Raw genomic sequence first — 18,916 nt, 5'->3', positions numbered from 1 at the left:
AAGGGCGTAGAGTCATTGCTGGCAGGGAGACAAGTGCAGGAAGGAACCAGAGCAGCAAGTTTTCAGGAACTGAGAAGGGCAGGGGGAGGACACATGGATGTATGAGTGTATGAAAGAGGTGGAGGAGAGCTGACCATATCCAAAAGGCAGAGAAGGAGGAACTGTGAAGGAACAGGTCTTTGTCTACAAGTGTTCTGAACCCTCTGTTGTTGTAGCTATGGCATTCCCTCACCACAACACAATCATACTTACTCTTCAAATGCTCCCCTGCCCCAGAGAGCAGGTAGTAAAAGATGTGGAAGGTTCTCTCCTCTTTGGCCTGGCGAATTGCACGTGACTTCTCCAGCAGATCTTCAGAGAGTCAAGGCCCATGACAGGACATACAAATCCCTTCCTACTCTATGGCAGGAGAAAAAACTACCTGATGTTTTCTTCATACCAATTGACAGGGGTATCGATTTAGCAATCGTTATCAGTCAATAACCCATTGAGCTTCTGGTCTCAGTTCTGCCAGCCTCTGAATGACAACTATGGTAAGAGAGACTTAATTGGTAAGAAACATAAAAACTGATGCCATCAATCCCCACTTGCCTTGGAAAGAAGCAAGAATGACTTATGAAATTCCATACCTATTCATATTGCTGCAGTTTATGCTTGCATTTCACCTCTTAAGATTCAAATTCATTCATTAACTCAGAAAAGGTCTGCACCATGATCACAAAGATCACAAAATACTACTGAGGAAAGAGGAGACTACAACAGTGATCTTGATAGCAGAAATTTAGAGTGGTTCCAACTGCTTTCTCAACCTAAGTCAGTGGTGATGAGACTGCTAGGTACCATTCCTGACGCCTCTAGAGCCTTGAAACTTTCAAGGGGTTACAGAAAGGATACAGGTTTCAATGTTGGCTCCAACAATGTAGCCGTTGACATCAAAGTTGATTCTGATAAATTTGCCCTAAGAGGAAGACAATAGCATTAAAATTAGTATTCTTTGTGTTTGTAACAACAGTAAACAACAGAGGTAAACCTTCTCTTTTTAATCCAGGAAAGGAAACTCCAAACAGGTCAGGCAGGTTTTAGGCAAAGCATAAGGTCAGCCAATAGGCAATGCCTACTGATCACAAGAGCAATTGAACAAAAAAAGACACCAAGCACTTCCAGACACTTCTGTCATTGTGACAGCCTACAACTCACACTCACTTATGTTTCAACCTAGATTTCCCACAACCAGGGTCCCTTGAATTTCATGTTACACTACCCTGACAGTTCCATCCCTTTCAGTGTTAGCTTCAACCATTTTAATTTGGTTTTGCTCCAGCTCTGCCACCTGCCTCTCAGATGTTGTCCACTGTTCTCCAGAACAAGCAAAATAAAGACGAGTATTTGCTCTCTAGGATACAACCAACTGTAATGATTACAAAAAAAATCAGCACAGGTGATCCTGGCACAGGATCTGGTTTCTTCATTCTAGAGATCTAAAAGATCTATTCTGGATAATTCACCAAATGAAATTAATTTCCCAGATTAATTTTAAAAAAGTCACTCAGTTACTCTATCTCTGACAGCAATTCACCCAAAAACAGAACACTGGAAAGTATAAAATACACTTTTGATGCACTTTTTGAATAAACTCATGACATAATAATACTCACAAATCTTGAGGAGTTGTCATTCTTCACTGTCTTGGCATTTCCAAAGGCTTCCAAGATGGGATTAGCCTGGAGCAACTGTCTCTCCAGTTCTCCCTAGAGAGAAATCCAAAATTAATAAAGTAGGTAGTGGTTCACAGCATTAACCTTGGGTCAAACCAGCGCTGCGGTTTCAATTCACACTAGTTTGGCATCTGTTGCAGAGAAGCCATATTAAACCTTAGGAGATGATCACTTAAACCTTCAAAGGAGACTCATTAGTTATCTGGGTTAAACAGAAACATTCATAAATAAGCCTCATTCCCTTCCTCCCAGTGTGTCTTCCTGTTAGCAAGAAGCCCTTCAAAGTCACTTGGCTGTAACATCCCGCAGACTTCCCAGGGACAAAGTGAAAACCATACCAGCATCCAAGACCAGGCCCTCATCCCAGAAGTGTTCTGCCACAGAGCCTGCAACAGTGAGGCAAATCCTATCTTGCTACTAAAAGACAGCTCTGAACACTGCTACTAGTAGGTTAAGCAGTTAGTCTGAAAAAATCTAATGTTTTGTAAAACCAAACACAAAATGCTTGCACTTCTTATAAGTCTACATCTTACAAAGTACAAACAAGCAAAAATCTCCTTTGTAAGGAGGAACACACAAAAAAGAGAATTAGTGGTATCCCACAAACTGCATGATTGTTTGCAGTCTGCTGCCATATTCACACACTTCTCCCCTCAAGGAATACAAAATGCTAGAATTGTAGAAAAAAGAAATTCAGAAATTTTATCTCTACCCAGTACTAGGCCACTGCAGCATATACACCTTTCCCTGCAGGCTCTACATGTATCCCTAGCACTTTTGAAAAATTACTTGTCCTCTGTGCAAAAAGCATGGTGTTCTCTATATTTCAAGATCAACTAAAAAGCTTCTGGAGACACAAAATTACAGTTTAGATTAATGTTTCTCTTTTTAGCAGTTATCAGTAAGTACTCAAGACTGCCTGTGCATAACAGATGGAAATGAAGTTTGATTTGTGAGAACTGGAATTTATGGGGAAACTATTTAAGGTTACTTCTAAAGGAAAATTGTTCCCATTTGTTCTCAAAGACAGATTAGTTCTTACACAGTGTCTCTAAAAATACAGGCAATAAAAAAAGGAGGAAGATATATGAGAACCTGTACAATGAACTACAAGTCTTGATTTTTTACTTCCACAATCACTTCATGCTTGCAAAGTGCAAGTCCAAACAAGATCCCCAGCCCTGGTGGAACTGCACATACACAGAAGGGGCAGCTGCTGCAAACACCTCCATTCACTGTCAAGTATATGTAACAAGGGGCTTAGCCCTGGTAAGAGAACCTGAGCTGGGACATCATCTGTCTCACAACAGAGCCAGCATCTGGCATTGCAAGGAAAAAAACCCTTGAAACTAGGGCTCAGTCCTTGAAACTGTGTGGTGGTCACATTTCCCCTTGTGTTCTGCCACACGTACTGAAGTTGGAATGCTCTTTGCTCAAACCATTTCTCTTCCCCATCCTGCAGTGAAGCCCTAGGCCTCTGTTTCTAACGGCAATTTATTCCTATTCAAGTGAGAGGTGACAGCAACACAGCACTTAAACCCAGTTAAATGGAACAAGGAGGGAAAAGAGATCAGGCTTTGACATCAAATCTATTTTAATTATTTGGCTATAAATAAAACTGAGGCCATAGTAGCTACACAAAGACGGGAAGTTTATGCAAATCCACATATAATAGACCCTACTGTTACTTAGTACCTCAGGAAAAAGTGTCATTAGTTTCAAGTAGGTGTTGGTAAATTGCAGTTTAGAGGTGATTAGGCCTCTTGAAACACCAAGGTAGCAATATGCATAGAGAATGACAGCTTGGCCTCACAGCAATATGAAGCATTTTCCTTTCCTGGGGAAAGGAAAATGCTGAAGAGTTGGTCAAATCACTGAGCTCTCCTGATTTGCCTCAGCACCATGACACAGTGGGAAAATCCAAGTTCTCAGCACGCCACAGTAACAGCACATAGGGCTACGTGTCTGCAATTACTGTACCCATTCCTCACTGCATGCTGTCTTTGTTTAAAAGGCAATTCCATTATGTTTTAAAAATTTTAGTAAGTTTTTGGGTGGAGTTTGTTGGAGATTTTTTACTTTAAATTTTGATTATCACCTTTCACTGATGGAAGATACTTCATTATTTTTATACAATAGGTAATTTTGCAAAGCAAAACCATTACAAGACAGAGCTGTCCAAGCTTTCTAAAAATCCTAGGGTACCTATCATTAAGATGCTGCCAATTTCCTGGCACTTGTAATTCCCATTCCTTGACCTGAAACAAATTTGTTTAACACTTGGCATTCATTTGAAGTATGTGCAATATTCCTCATGAAAACAGCAGCAGAAAAAGCCACTGGGTCTGTTAGCCTGTGGCTGGCAGTTCCTAACACTTTTCAGTATGCTGTCTTTCTACTGCTCTGAAATTACAAGACAAATTTAAAGCAACTAAAATCCTTGACATCTACCTTGCACTGAATTTTTTTTTCATCTCCTACACTTTTTGAAATGTTTTTTAAGCAAGATAGAAGTCTTTCCAGCTATTTATTCTTCAGAAAGTATGGAGAAAGGCATCCAGAAATCATATCTACCTTTAACAGCATACAATTAAAAAAAAAATATGGGGGTGGTGTTTGGGCTGTTTGGTTTGTTGGAGTTTGTTGTTTTGTTTTTTACGCATTAGGGATTTGCTTTTGTATTTTTCTCTGCAGTCATGTGAGAGATTATCAAATAACTAAATCCCAACACCAGTGGCTGCATGGGGAAAGGAGAAGGATCATCCATAACCAAAGTTTCATTACAAATATTTAAATATCAGCTACTATTGCCCACAGATTTCCGATTAGCTGCAAACACTCACATCTTGAAAAATCATTACATGATTTAATAAGGCAGTAAAGAAGCTGAGATTAAACATGGAAAAACACTGACTTCAACTTCCATAAATAGAAGTTTTAATAAATGAAAAAAAAAAGTTTCTATCATTAGATTCAGTACACCCCCCCAAAAGGAGTCTTAGTGTGCATAGCAGTCACACCATGCAGCTAGAAGCTTATTTAGCTGAATATACTAATGCACTGGGAATGGTGGAATGCACCACTACCTCCAAAACAAGTGAGCTAAAAAGTATGTTTTATAAAGCTGATTTTGCTCTGGCATTTGGAAAAACACCAGTTTACATCCAAAAGTTCACAGTAAAGAAAGTACCACTACTTTCTACAATATCCTTTGCTTAGTTCTGTGCCTAAAGACAAAAGTCTTCCATGACCAGTATACCTGAGATCCTCAAAAAATTAAATGTATTCATCTTCATAAGTTCCTATATTCTGATTCCAAGTTTGCACCATAAGGAAGTGCTGCAGAGCACTCACTGCTGATTAACAAAGTCTTCAGCCTAAATCCCCTCTGGTAACGTCAGTTTAGTAACAAAATATGGGGAGCAGGACTTTTTGAAAAAAATCAAAACTTGGGGAAAAAAATTTGATATCAAGCTTCAGCAAATCACCAACCAGTCCATTACTTAGGACTGTTTTATTCTCCTGAGCAGATTGTCTGTCCTGCTTCAGCAGTTCAAACTTTACTCATGGACAAGCAGTGGAAGAATACTTAACTCAACCCCATGATTCTATTTTCCACACTTAAAAAAACTAAAAAGAAGAATGTTTCTAAATACAGCTACTGACAGACCATGGAAAAAGCCTTCATATGTCTGAAATTTTGGCACATAGAACATTGGGGTTTTTTGGTAGAATTCCAGAAGTTAGTTACTACTATGTGCATGCACACACACAGTGTGCCTGCATGCAGAAATGCCTTCTTATTTATATACTCTACATGCATTAGACATGCCTACACATTAAGCTGCTACAGGAAAACTCTCATGTAGAGATGCAGTGGACACACCTAGCACTTGGCTTTCATTAATAAACATTTCCAACGTGTTCAGATCTGGCTAACAAGTTCTAAAACTCCCTGGCTAAATACTTAAAGACATCAATATTACTAGGAACATCACACACAATATATGCTTAAGAGCCTAGGAAAGCCTTGTCCAGTCCTATCGTCCTGATGGAATACTTCTAAGATGGTATGTGTCTGGGAAAATCCTGCAAGAAAAACTTTAAAGGCAAACTAGTATTGAGCACAGAACACAAGTATTCTTGATATCACTACAGTCTCCAACTGAACATCCTTACAAAAAGATTACTGTGCACCACACAAAAAAAAATAAAAATTGTGAATTGTCTATGGATTTGTTTTAGCTGCAGAAAGTGATATTGGTGTGGAGTGAAAAGCCGCTCAAAAAAATCACACAATGGGACAGAAAATGCATTCCTGGTGCAGAACGTGCAGTAAACGTGCAGCTCACCTACGAGGATACAACTGAAGAATTCGGCAATAGTCCATCGGGGGAGAGGGAGGGGAAAAAAATATAAGTGAGACATCTTTAAAGTCCTCCCACCATCATCACCACCCTCCTCTCATGTGCTGCTAACACTTGGTTTCCCCCCTTTTAATGTTTTCCTACAATTTTTAAGTTTTCAGCTGATGTCCACTAGCCTATCATTGTATTCTCCAGTTCTGAGACAGTACATGTAATGGCCAGACCTAATCTATAATGGCACAGAAGAAAGGAGACAACTTCCCCACAGAAGGATCAGTTTTAAACCACCTACACTGGTTATAAGCAATACAACCATGTGAAAAGATCAGTACAGATGATGCATTTACAGCAGCTCTTACCCATGCATTTGCCCATGAATCCAAGGGGTTGTGGATGAGTTTATGCCCACTGTAGATCCATCGAATTCAAAGGAGTTATGGCTTTGAACAGTGTTCCCTGACTTGCAATTTTTGACAGACTTGTTGTTTCATAGTTCACTGACCTCCTCAATCCCCTGACAGATGTTACCATCTAAGCTTCTACTGAGCAATACGTCTTTTACCAACATCAGCCAATACATATTTAATGTCCAAAGTCTGCAGAGCAATAAAACACCATTAAACCTAGGTCTTACCTGGTCTTTTTTGGACTTGTGCGAGGAAGCAACATGAGCCAGATACTGAATAACCTTCTTGGTGTTCTCTGTTTTACCAGCTCCTGATTCACCTCTGTAAAGAAAATCTACAAGTTATCAACAAACAAGATGTAAGGGGACGTTATCATATTTCTAATCCCAAAAGGGCTACTGACATCCTTAACTGCATTCTGGCCATTACAGCACCTCCCTTAAAACCAAGGGAAAATAAGCTGGGCTGCAGCTGGACTGCAACATGGAAGGCAATAAAGAACAGTGCTTTCTAGTCACTTGGATACAGAGACTGTCAAAGAGGCTGAGGAATAGCTTGGAGGCTGCTGTAGAGGTTGGGGTGAAAGGTAATGAAGTAAATCTTTCAAACAGAAGCCTCCTGACTGCAAGAAGAAACATACCAATTCCTTAAGCATGGCTGAGGGCCAATCAATTTTACTGTGTCTAGAAGACAAACTGCTGCATCAAGAGTATCTGTTACTCTATCAGCCTCATCAGTATGCATGCACTTAAACATAACAGCTGCATCAAGTCTGAAGGATCACTCCAAGCCTTTTCCATTGACAAAGCTGTATTTCTTCAGTAGTTTGAGCACAAAGGGCTGTTTCAAAGCCACCCTTCCTCCATTTATTACAAAAATTATTTTGCAGAAGGAATTGGAGGAACTGTAGTGGGACTTTCCTTGACTCTCCTAATTCTGTAATTCCACTTCCAGTACTTAAAATTAAGAGAGTCCTTCCTTTTTACAAAAATGTAAAAACACAAACTTTGACATGCAGATAAACTGACAATTGGAATTACTCACGTGCAAAGGATGGACTGATCCTCTCGATCTAGAAGAAATTTTAAAAGAGTAGTCAGACTAGAACTCTAAAAGAAAATTTCTCTGACAGAATGAAATCAACACCAAAGACACCAGGAAATAGTAAACACTGAACAAATATCCTCAGAATCACAGTCAAGTAACCCCCTCTCTGGCAAGACACCCACCTCCTACCATATGCCAAAGTATAATGGTATCACAGCAATTTAGTTTTCTTCATCCAGGAAGAATATTATTTGCATTACAATTTTTCTACAAACACTAAAGAAGTCTCCTACTGAATGTTTCTTTACCACACAGCTACAGTGTGATGAGCATCTACTTGTTCTTCAGCCCCTATTGCAGTGGGCCCATACTGACTTACAAAAGTTATCAGCAGAGCAGTGAAAATGGAAGAGGTACGGGGAAAGTGGGACAGCAACTGTTACAAATCCCAAAGTGCCAAAGATTCACATCAAACAGATGCTTTCAGACCAAAACAAACACTGGATACTCAGTGACAAAATATTTGTTACTTATTTTGTACAGACAGGACCCAAAAACTGGAAGACTAAGCAGCAGCCTACATCTTATACAGCTGATTGTTTGTGGCATCATCCCCTATTGTATTAACACAGCAGTTGGTAACAACAGAAACCTTTTCTTTTCCATGTTGACATACCAGCAGACTTACTAATGCCTGTGTTCAATTCCCAGCTGTGGATATCTTTCCAGTTACAGAACTTAATTCACCCAGCCCATTCACCACTATCTTCTCCCACATCTTTAACCTCCTGCCAGCATTCACTTCGTTATGCACAGTCCTGACCAGTCCTTCCACCATGCCTTCATCCCGCAGCTCCTGCACACACTCCACCTATTCTGCCCTGTTTCACTTCCTACACCTGCCCTCCACCCTGTGCCCACCTACCTCCACCCAGATTCCATCCCATTCCTTCACACCACCAGGAATGAGCTGGGAGCACTAGGAAGACTGGAGAGTGCCTGTGCCTACACCAGAACAGCCTCAAGTAGCTTGCAGTCATCACAGGGACAGTGAAACACAGAACAGGTGGGCACAGCAAGTCATTGACTGACAGCCCACAAGAGCCACTGGGGCACTCAGAACACACTGTGCCACCAAACTCAAAATCCCCATTAGGCTGGGAGGCTTTTTGGTTTGATATTAGGTGTTTGTTTATTTTTAAATCAAGACCAGAGGACTCACAGATTATTTAGTCTGAGAAGCTCAGTAACACTGCAGCAGTTAGATGTAATTCAGGCATTCCCACTTCCTTTTTCCACTCATTGCATTGGGCTAACATCTACTCTCTAAAGAGAGAGAAAGCAAGCCCCAAACATCCATGAGAGTATGCAATTCACTGGATCTCTCTAATAATGTTTTTCATTATTAGTGACATCCATTATGTTTGTGTGACTGTCTCCACATTTTAGCTACTGGTTCTTTTAATTCTTTTTCCCCGTAGCTTAGAGAAACCAAGAACGCTCAGTATTCTTCCCACCAGACAGTGCTTAGATGATATAATTAAGTCTGCATTCAAGTTGTTTTGTGCAAGATAAAGAGATTGAGCTGTAATTAGAGAAGGCTTTCTAGTCTGAGAGATCTCAAGTACCTGAAACCTTTTCTATACCATTAAATACTGCTGCTGCAAGCACATTTAGCCTTCCAGTACTAGCATCCTGAATGCCACATTAATCAAGAAAAATCTCCCATACACACAGTTTAAAAAGAGAGGAGTTTATCTAGCCTTTGCACATATTTTTGTGGAATAATGAAAGCTGACAAACCTAACAGGTTTGAGATTCCATCTTAAAATATTCTGAAGCTGATAATGGAAGCATTAAGCTCACATGCTAAGTATATGCAGCTCCTGCTCTTAAGCATCTTTACTGGAAACTGACTGTATGTAGATGAGCACAAAAAATGAGAGGAAAATAATCTGCTTTTTTTCCTGTTAAAACTTAGATTACCTGCCATTACCCTGCTAATACTGTTCTCAGAAAGAGCTGATCAGCCCCAAGCCTGGAAGAAAGCAAGTAGAAGAAAATCACCACTCAATTTTGGCCTGGCAAATTCTTAAGCCTTCAAAACTAGATACTGCAGCTTTATTTAAATTGCATATTCATTTTTTCAAGTGCTGAATTTATTCACTGCCTTTGAGATATACACCCCTTTTGCTGAAGGCCAGGCCAATAATAGATGTTAGCCAGCTCCAAAGGCCTCACACATTTAAGGTTCCCAGTGGGTCAAGGGCTCAGCAGGCACATGCCAGCCCTCTGCATGACTGGGCACTTTGAGGGTGGATCAGGGGAATAACTAATGACTCATTTATGGATTGCCTAAGGAAATGTATTCTTCAGTAGTACAGCACCTGAGTACAATTCTGCACCACAAAGCAGCTATGTGAAAGGACAAGACTGTGCCTCTGAATAACACCTGACTTTCAAAAGCTTGAATAAAAACAAGCAGTTCACTTGTCCAGAAAAGGTTATGCTCACATTCAGGTACTACAGAGGCTCTTCTAAGAAGCAGATTTGAGAGAAAGAAAAAAAAAATTTAAAAAGGCAATTCTAAATAAGGTGGTCCTTATTGCTGGTAACCAGCTCTGACCTTGGAATTATGAGTTGGGGCTTCTCAAACAGGCTGTGGAGCCCCAGGCACTTGAATAGCACCTGCCTTCCCATTTCCATCCTAGAGATGATCCAGCAAAAGAATACCCATAAGCAGACAGATAAACTGACTGTTCAACAGAAAAAGAGATTATCACCATCAGATAATAACACCAAGCAGTTCTTTGGCACTGAACACTCCTCGATCATGCCAAGTTTTCTCATACTTGGTTGAGAAGTTCTTTCCAGCCTTGTTCCAGTAAGGCAAGATAGCCACAGCACCCTGGATTGACCCTAAGGAGTCCCAAAGGCAACTACAGGATTTTTCCCCACCCTAACACAGAGCATGGTGTTGAAAGGTGGTCAGGCAGGAAAAGTCACAGTGTTTGAAATCCTCTTGGCATGAAGCTTTCCTCCCCCAACATACTTTCCTGGTGGCCCACTGCAGCTGCCTTAGTCACCTCTGCTTTAAGTCAGCAGGATCCTACCTGCGAGTGCAGGCAAGTCTCCGGGAGCACGCAGACACTGCCATAAAAGGCAACATTCCTGTTTGCAATCCGGGGGAAATTCTTTCCCAGGACTGCAAAGCAGCACTCATTGGGATAGCTGGAATTCTTCTAATTGTGTATAGACAGACAACTCAAATAATGTGTTGAGCAACAGGAAACTGGAGCCGACCAAAGGGGCAAAGAGCTAACGCATACAAAGCATAACTCTTAGATACTCTTCAAATTAGGAACAGTTTCGAGTGCCAATATTTGTTCTCCATATGACACTGACTTGTGCCATCATGAATCAGAATAATTCAGTTGTCCAGGCAAGAGGCCACCTCCCCCCTCCTTTTTTTTTTTTTCCAAAGGATCATTCAACATGGGCGTACTGCACTACTTCAGTCAGCACTTGCCTTTACTTCATTGTCAGTTGTGCAAGCAACCTACTCAGCAAAAGAGAATGTGCTGGGTACCATAAACTCAGTTGCTTATAATAACACAATCAAGAAACGTCTGATTAAAAGAAATCTGCACCTGCTTTTCAGTTCTAAACAGAGTCACTTATTAAAAACAATCCAGAATAACAACTCATTAGTAATTATAGCAACAGTTCTGTATTTCAAACCAGCTGACAAGGAAAGCTTTTTATCTAGGCTCTTCTTCAGCTCTCATCACCATAGCATTCAAGTGATCACAAGACACAGCCGCCTCAAACATCCAGAAATTCAGGAAGTAAAATATCCTTCAAATTTAAGCTATACAGCAGTATGGTATAATAAGATCAGATTAATTTTACTATGTAAAAAACCCCATAATACGTAACTTATTCTTGACCAAGAATAAAAGACTGCATTTGAGACTGCTCGCTGGTTTAGCATACTCTAAAAACTTAATTAAACCAAAATTTGTTTTCACAAGAGAGACATGTTTTTACATAGAAAGTGCTCAACCAAATATACTATTGCAAAACACCAATGAATGCTGAACTGCTGTGGTCAAATACATTGGCATAATTAATAATTTAATACAGCTCCAAAGTCTCGAATTTTGTTTTTAAATGTTTTGGGATGGGAAAAGAAAAACGTTAGAAGGCTAGAAGAGAATGTGCAATTTAAGCTCCTCATCTCAGTTACAGAACATCCTACCAGGCCTTTATCACCCACTTCCTCTGCATGAGTGACTCTCGTTTCAAGCCTGTTCATCTCCATAAAAGGAGAAGTAATATAGCATTCACACAATGGTGACATCACCTCTGCAGCTAAGAGGAAGTGGAGCTGAAAGGCAAAGGCTTGGCTTGCAGTCCCCTGCCTATAGCTGACTCATTAAGGCTAAAAGCTTAACCATAGCTCATGGTACCACCCACCCCTGAACCACAGCGTCTGGCAGGCCGGGGCAGCCCAGCCCCGCTCCCGTTACTGCTCCCAGCCCAGCGCCCGCAGCCCGGCCCGGCCGGCCAAGCTACACAGCTGGCCTAAAGCACGAACTGCTTCAAACATGCAGTGCTTCCAGCTCTTTACTGCCTCCTCAAAATGCTCTACCAACATCAACAGAATTTTACATCCCATGTCCTTTCCTCAGGGCTCTTAAGGCAGGAGGAGCCCCGGGGACCTGACACACTGTGCTCCGCAGTGGGAACAACCCCACTGGCATCAGACCCAATCAAGCAGGTTCACTGTGGTGCCTTAACCTACATGCTGGCTTGAATGGGATCAGAAACACTCCAGGGGACACCAGAACAAAGCCCCAGAATCCGTTTTTGCACTGTCATTTAAAGAACCTATTATAGAGAAGTCTCAAAATGCTAACAGCTATCATCAAGTACAAAAAGAAAGAGAAAAGAGAAATCAAATGGAGAAAAATAGCATATCCAAGACAGCTCTCAACAATACAGCTTCAAGACGTTTGAAAAAAAAAAAAAAAAAAGAGAAAAGAAATCACTTGAGTTTGCAGAAATACTGCAGTGCCAAGATTTAGCTCTGCATTAGCTGAAGTTTGAAAACAGTCACAAGGAGAAAAGTAAATTTCATTTTTCAAAATGAAATATATCCTACGGGCTCAAATGGAAATATTTATTCCCCTAAGACATTTTTGGACTAGAGCCCACATCTCCCCTTCTCTAGAGCTCTTGAACTGAACCCGGAGATAGCAGAAAACAAGTTGTAAGCTGTAATTTTAGGTTATGCAAATGTTTATGAAGTTCTGACAGAAAAGAAAAACTAGTATACAGCCTGCAAAAAGCTCAGGCAGCTCCTGGTACTAAAACAGTGAACTGGAGGGAGACTGGCAGCAGGGGCTGAACCATTACATAAGTGACTGCCAGAGAAATCCTGCTCTGGTCCACAGGAATGAAGCAAAATGGGTGTGGTAACTACTAAAAAACAAGTGGGCAACTGGACTCTTTTTTAGCTCCCTGTTCTCATGAAAACCACATCTCAAGACACAGATTTTTAGAGCTGGATTTAGAAATTTCGAGTAATTCAAAGCATGTAAACATTTCTTAAGGAAATTTAAAACAATGTACATACTTTCTTGTCATTTGCACCAAAACAAGTATCTTCCATAACTAGCATCCAAATTTCATGTTGCCCTTTGCATGAGAAATTTGGACCAATCTGGAAAACACACTTCTGAAACCACAAGTTATATTCTTTTGGGTTTTAGTGGAAATAGAACTTGACCTTTACATGCAACTTGAAAGGGACATGTGTGCCTCTACATAACCTGAGCAGGTCTCAAGTGAGAAGCACTGACAGAATATTATATAGAAAAGAAAAATGCACTTTGGGCTAGGGCATTATATAGTGCAGCATAGCAGCCCAATGCTAAGAAGCAAGCTGAGAAATTACTTGGAAGCAAGAAAGTTAGAGCAGAACTGTTCTGCTAGCTAGGAAACTTAGAGAACTATGCAAACATTTAAGAATTACAAACAAAACACTTGAAGGTCTATATTCTACAGGAGCAGATCTAGAGGACTGTCTTTTGTGAAAATCAGATGTGGTCCCAAGGTGAGCGTGAGGATCTACAAAGCAAGTGATTTGTCTTACAATACTGCGGTTCCTCGCTTAATGTAACAAGGTATCACTAAAAGATCACCAAGGTACTGTGCTTCAGTTTTTTTTTCTTTGAAACACCAAACCCAGAGACTACCTAACTGCCAAGTGAACACCAGCACAGTTCTGGGCATACAGGTCCCTTTGCAGACTAATCCATCAAGGTCAAGCAGGGTTTAATCATTGCGCAGTAATTTTCAGAGTTTTGTTACGTGAAACATTAGGAGCTCTCCAATAATGTGGAGAAAACCAGCTAAGAAAAAAGACTGAATATATTCATCAGCTATGTGCTGACTATTCCCTCTCCTACCTATCATCTTAGTTGAACAGGTCTAACCTTTGTAGACCAGAATCACCATACTGACCTAACCTATCCCGGATGCTTCAGATACTTTTCAGGCCATTGAAACAGATACCGTGTTCCAGATACCAATGAAATTCACATCTTCTATCACTATCTGACACAGAAAATTCTCTATGCGTGTTCCAAATAGACAAACAGGTGCTGTTTAACAGCTTTAAAATATGTTTTTCTAAATTGAGGCCCTGGAGACTGTGAATTGAGGTAAAGAATGTATCTCTTCAGTATACTGCATTAGAATAATGATTTGTTTGCTCAAGACACCACTCCACTTGCAGGCACTGTGCTTCAATCATTAGCACCAGAAGAATAATTCTTCTGAATGCAGATCTGTTCCCAGGTTACCCAGGGAACAGAAACATTAAGACAAATCGTTGTTTTCTCTAAAAGCAAAAATGTTACACTTTTTTGAGAGTTCTGTCTTGAAGCATAGGAAGTTTCTCTAGGTAACATGTAGCAAAATAATGTTTTCATGTCATTTCTGAGTCACAGTCTTGGGTCTGAGAAAAAAAAGGAAAAAACCCCAATAACAATAAACAACCCACTCTGAACATGCCCTTCACCATTTTATTTCTTCAAGAAAGTACTTCTGGGGAAAATTAACAAAAAGCAATATAATCTCTTGGAATATCTAAGTGCTCTGACACTTCTGCCAATTAAGTAACCAGAAGATACAAAAAGATCAAGCTCACCCACAGTACATCAGCACAGACGCCTGAAAAGTGTTAAGCAGTTTGTGGATTAGCAGAGGTTGGAACAAAACTCTAATCTTCCTCTCCCTTCCTGATGAACCATCCCTTTGAAAGCCCTGCTTATATAAGTACCATAAATTGACTGAAAATCAACAACAACAACAACAAAAAGTCTGAGTCCAAATAATTTAACAGGCAAAGCTTTTCCACACTGTCAGTTTAAGAGATAACTACACCCTGTACTGACAGAAGTCAGAGTCAAGTCAGCTTGCTATCCTTCTCCAGGCCATGAAGGATTCCCAGTCTTCAGGGCTCTGAAAGTAACCTAGGGAAGGCAGCCTAATCCTAAATGCCTCTGGCTCATGTGGAGCACCCGACCCTTTCATCTTCTATTCTCTGCACAGATTCCTGCCATACCACTGGCTGCAGCACCAAACCTCCCCCACGCTGAGCAAAACCCAGAAAGTGGAATAGGAATGTTGCTTTCCATTCCCCTCGAGGCTAGCCAGCGCCAGAGACACTGCAACAACCTACTACTCACCCTCACTCCCAGTAGCAGACATTGGAATGCTACTGCTACCCTTTGAAACAAGGAAATAAGGCAATAAATAACCCTAAAACAATCTCTACAGGTCTTGTAGCACACACAGGTAACTGTGAAACCACACAAAAAAATCTTTGCCAACCTAGTTAAACAGATCAAGGCAGGTAAGTTCAAATGCTAACTGGGAATGATATTCATATCAACAAGCATTACAAAAAGTCTGCAACAAGGTTTCTAAAACTAGGCAAAGAGCAGGGGTAAGCCTCTAGACAGTCAGTACTGCTGAGAATACAGCAGAGCTAGAATTGTTCTGGGAAAGGTAAACACTCCAGCAGACCTCATAGCAACTTTCCCATGCTTGGAAAACTGGCAGGGCTGCCATTCTTCAGCTCTGTACAACAAAGCAAGTCAAGTCTGGGGTTTCCAAGTCTTAGACATCATCCAAGAGGTGGTCTGACAGACACATCACCTCTTTTCAACAGGAAAGAAAACACCCACATAGATTAATCACTACCTCTGAACCACCATCACACCAAGGAAGGTCACCTGTCCCCTGATGTAGAATTGCAGCTGTTTGGGTACCTTCTGTCACACACTGATATACACCTGGCAGGGACAAAGGACAAGATGCAGGCACATGCACTTTCAAGTTTAACTGTTGTCTGTAAGGGAAAAGGACTTCAGTCTCCTCACAACACTGCCAAAGAAACTGTTTCTGATTCTGTGTAGACAAGATTTCTTTCTATGGAACAGTAACTTTGGTACAGCTAAGTTAACAGCTTGTTTAACAAAAATACAACTTAGTGCTTCAGCTAACAAGGAGCAGGCAATGGAGGGAAGGAAGTAAGAAAAGAAGGAAAAGTGCAATGAGGTTTATGGACAACATTCTGCCATGTAAAATATAGATGGAGCATCTATTCTTGACCATATCATGGCAGATTCAGTCTTTCTCTGAGGGAAGTGAGATCCTTTAGAGGTGCAGGTTCACAAGTTTTTATCTTCTGGATGCAGCATTCATTTCAGAGTAACACACCAGCAGTATGGCTGCATTTCTCAAGACCTGCCACATCTCCAGCAAACTGCCACCAACACCCTGCCACCAGTCCACTTCAGCAGGTCTGTGTACTCACCCCTCTCCATCCCAGGCTTTTATAAATATAGATCAGCTGATCCATCACATTAGCTCACCCCTGTGCTCTGCCCTGCATGGCACCACTTAAACAACCTTCATCAGCTTTCCCCACACCAAGTTTGTTGGAAGACACTAACACAGGTTGGTGGGTGGAGATTTTCTCTCTTTTCCACTCTGGGAACCTGTATCATTATAGTCCTCTTATGCTTGGAGGTCCAAGTGGTAGCAAGGGCAGGTGAAAAGCAGAACTCAAACTGAGACTAATGAGAATCTTAAAGCATGATTTTATTACATCTGGACTTTGCTCAAAAATGTGATGCTAGTGACAAGACTTAGGAGGAACAAACACCTTAGTCATTTCTAGACATCAAAAAATAAAGGAGTAGTAACATTCACTTAGGCACACCAAATCAAACTGTCCATTACACCCTTTAAACCTTACAAAGTATGCCTCCTCATAAAACCCAGGTAAGAAACAGGAAGAAAAGCACAAAATACCTCCACACCTGAACCTCTCCAAGCATCACAGACACCACAACTGACTTTGTGAAAAACCTCCTCTCAGAACCAGGGATCTGCACAAAGCATTCAGAGTTCCATATTTAGAACTCCTCAAGTGATAAACAGGTAGCAGATAATAGCCACAGTTCTCTGATTCTCAGCTGTATAATGTGGAGTGAAATAGGTCTATCCACTTGCTTTCTTTTATTCCATGAAAAGGCAACAGATGTACTTAATATTTCCTGATAGTGAGTTTTATTAACAAAGTAAGAATATAACCAAACAAGTCTCGACAGTAAAGCTACCACTGACCATCATACTTCAAAATATAGGTTATACTAAGCTTGATCCCCCCAGCCAGACTGTGCAATTGGATTTTAAGCTGGCTTTTGTTAAAAGCCTCTATCAAACAGTACACATCCCTGCCCACCTACAGCTATGTCAATTCATAGGCTCATCACTGAGATGGAAAATTTGCTACCTCAGTTCTGCTTGCCTGCTTCTCCGAACCCCATGCATTCACACCAGCCTGTTCTTTATGTCCAATTTAGCTCTCACCAGACTTTTTGTAGAGCTCTTCAATCCACTACAGCAGGAGAGAGCTATTCACCTGAACACAAAAGCTGGTACTAAGTAGTGTCTGTAAGCAAGGACAATAATGCCTTTTGATAGCAGTGAGTTGTTGTTCTCCTACAGTGTTTTGACTGCAACCTTGATTTGTGATTTCAACAAGAGTCATTATCTCAGTCAGCACTCACCTTGCATCATACTTCTGTAGGCTGTGTCTGTGATGGCATAGATATGAGGGGGCATTTCATGTCTCTTTTTGCCTTTGTACATCTCCACTATTTCTTCTGAGTATATGGGCAGGTTCTTGTAAGGATTGATTACCACGCAGAACAGGCCTGAGTAGGTCTGGAAAGAAAACACCCCAGCAAACAGAGACAGAAATTAAAAATGTTATATACTTGCATATTTTAACAGTACATGACTTGAAAAAACAAACAAACCAAACAGTGCTTTTTTAATTACTTCTTCCAGTGATGCCATGTGGAATGTTTCCCACTAAACAATATTAGAATCTGAGGAACAGCCCAAGTACTCTCACCTTGACCAGTACTCAACTCTTCCAAGTGTCCACCAAACACCTACTGAGCCATTAGTAATGCTGATATCACTGATCTGCTCCCCAGCTAATTAACAGTCCACTAGGACTGGCTTTTCCTCCTTTCAAACTAAGTGCCATTTCATGATAGAATGTAGGTGCTTAGCTTCAAAATGCATACATTTTGTGTTCTGTCTCATGTTTAATATCCATTTATCTAGTAAATGATCACTAAACAAAATAGAACTGCAAGCCAAAATAGTTACTAAAAGAAAAATAAGACCAGCCTACTCCTGAGAGGTTTTCAAGACCACTATACCATGCCAAAGGCAGTGCCATCCTCTTCTGAAAGGAAAGCTGGATTAGATGGCCTCCTGAAGACCCCTCAAGCCTGAACACTTTCATGATTTGTAATGTAGCAAGTGGGACTAGAACTAGATTCAAATTGTAAGGTCAGCAATGTATAGTATGTTCAGTATGTATGTTTAGAATGCTCAGTATTGTTCCAAACCAGTCAAAATAGAAAAAAATTCTAAAAGAAGTCAGTGATATATGCCAAAGTTTGCTTCTAATACATATAAAATGGTTAATTCATTATCTATGACAGCAAACTGCCATTTCTCAATTGGTTTCCACTGGCTTAAATTGCACAGTTCTGAGGGAATACAACTGTCAAAACACTTCCAGTGAAAATATTAAGTCTCTTAAAAAAAAAAAAAAACACAAGCCCAAACTTTGAGATCTGAGTACCTGAAAAAAAAAAAAAACCCAAAAAACACAGCAACAATTTTTTTACTTGAAAAGGGAATAAGAAGAGCAGAGGCTTCTTAGATATTTCCTAGACATTCTAAGAATAGCATTCCAAGCCCTGCTCCTGGG

At 40.6% G+C, this 18,916-nt stretch overlaps 1 protein-coding gene across 1 annotated transcript in view; it reads right to left on the bottom strand.

The window, feature by feature from the left end:
* Positions 1 to 18,916, bottom strand: part of MYH9 (myosin heavy chain 9) — a 70,245-nt gene that overhangs the window by 31,661 nt on the left and 19,668 nt on the right. Inside the window, exons 3-8 of the mRNA XM_064702479.1 lie at positions 17,691 to 17,847; positions 7,534 to 7,561; positions 6,717 to 6,810; positions 1,656 to 1,748; positions 895 to 958; positions 253 to 351 (exon numbers count right to left, since the gene is read on the bottom strand). Of these exons, the coding sequence (XP_064558549.1) occupies positions 253 to 351; positions 895 to 958; positions 1,656 to 1,748; positions 6,717 to 6,810; positions 7,534 to 7,561; positions 17,691 to 17,847 (535 nt within the window). The remainder of the gene's footprint in view (positions 1 to 252; positions 352 to 894; positions 959 to 1,655; positions 1,749 to 6,716; positions 6,811 to 7,533; positions 7,562 to 17,690; positions 17,848 to 18,916) is intronic.

This window comes from Zonotrichia leucophrys, chromosome 1A (assembly GCF_028769735.1).
Source record: "Zonotrichia leucophrys gambelii isolate GWCS_2022_RI chromosome 1A, RI_Zleu_2.0, whole genome shotgun sequence".
NCBI classification, from domain to species: Eukaryota; Metazoa; Chordata; class Aves; order Passeriformes; family Passerellidae; genus Zonotrichia; species Zonotrichia leucophrys.
The sequence above is the reverse complement of the archived record's forward strand: the minus strand, read 5'-3'. Positions and strand labels throughout refer to the sequence as shown.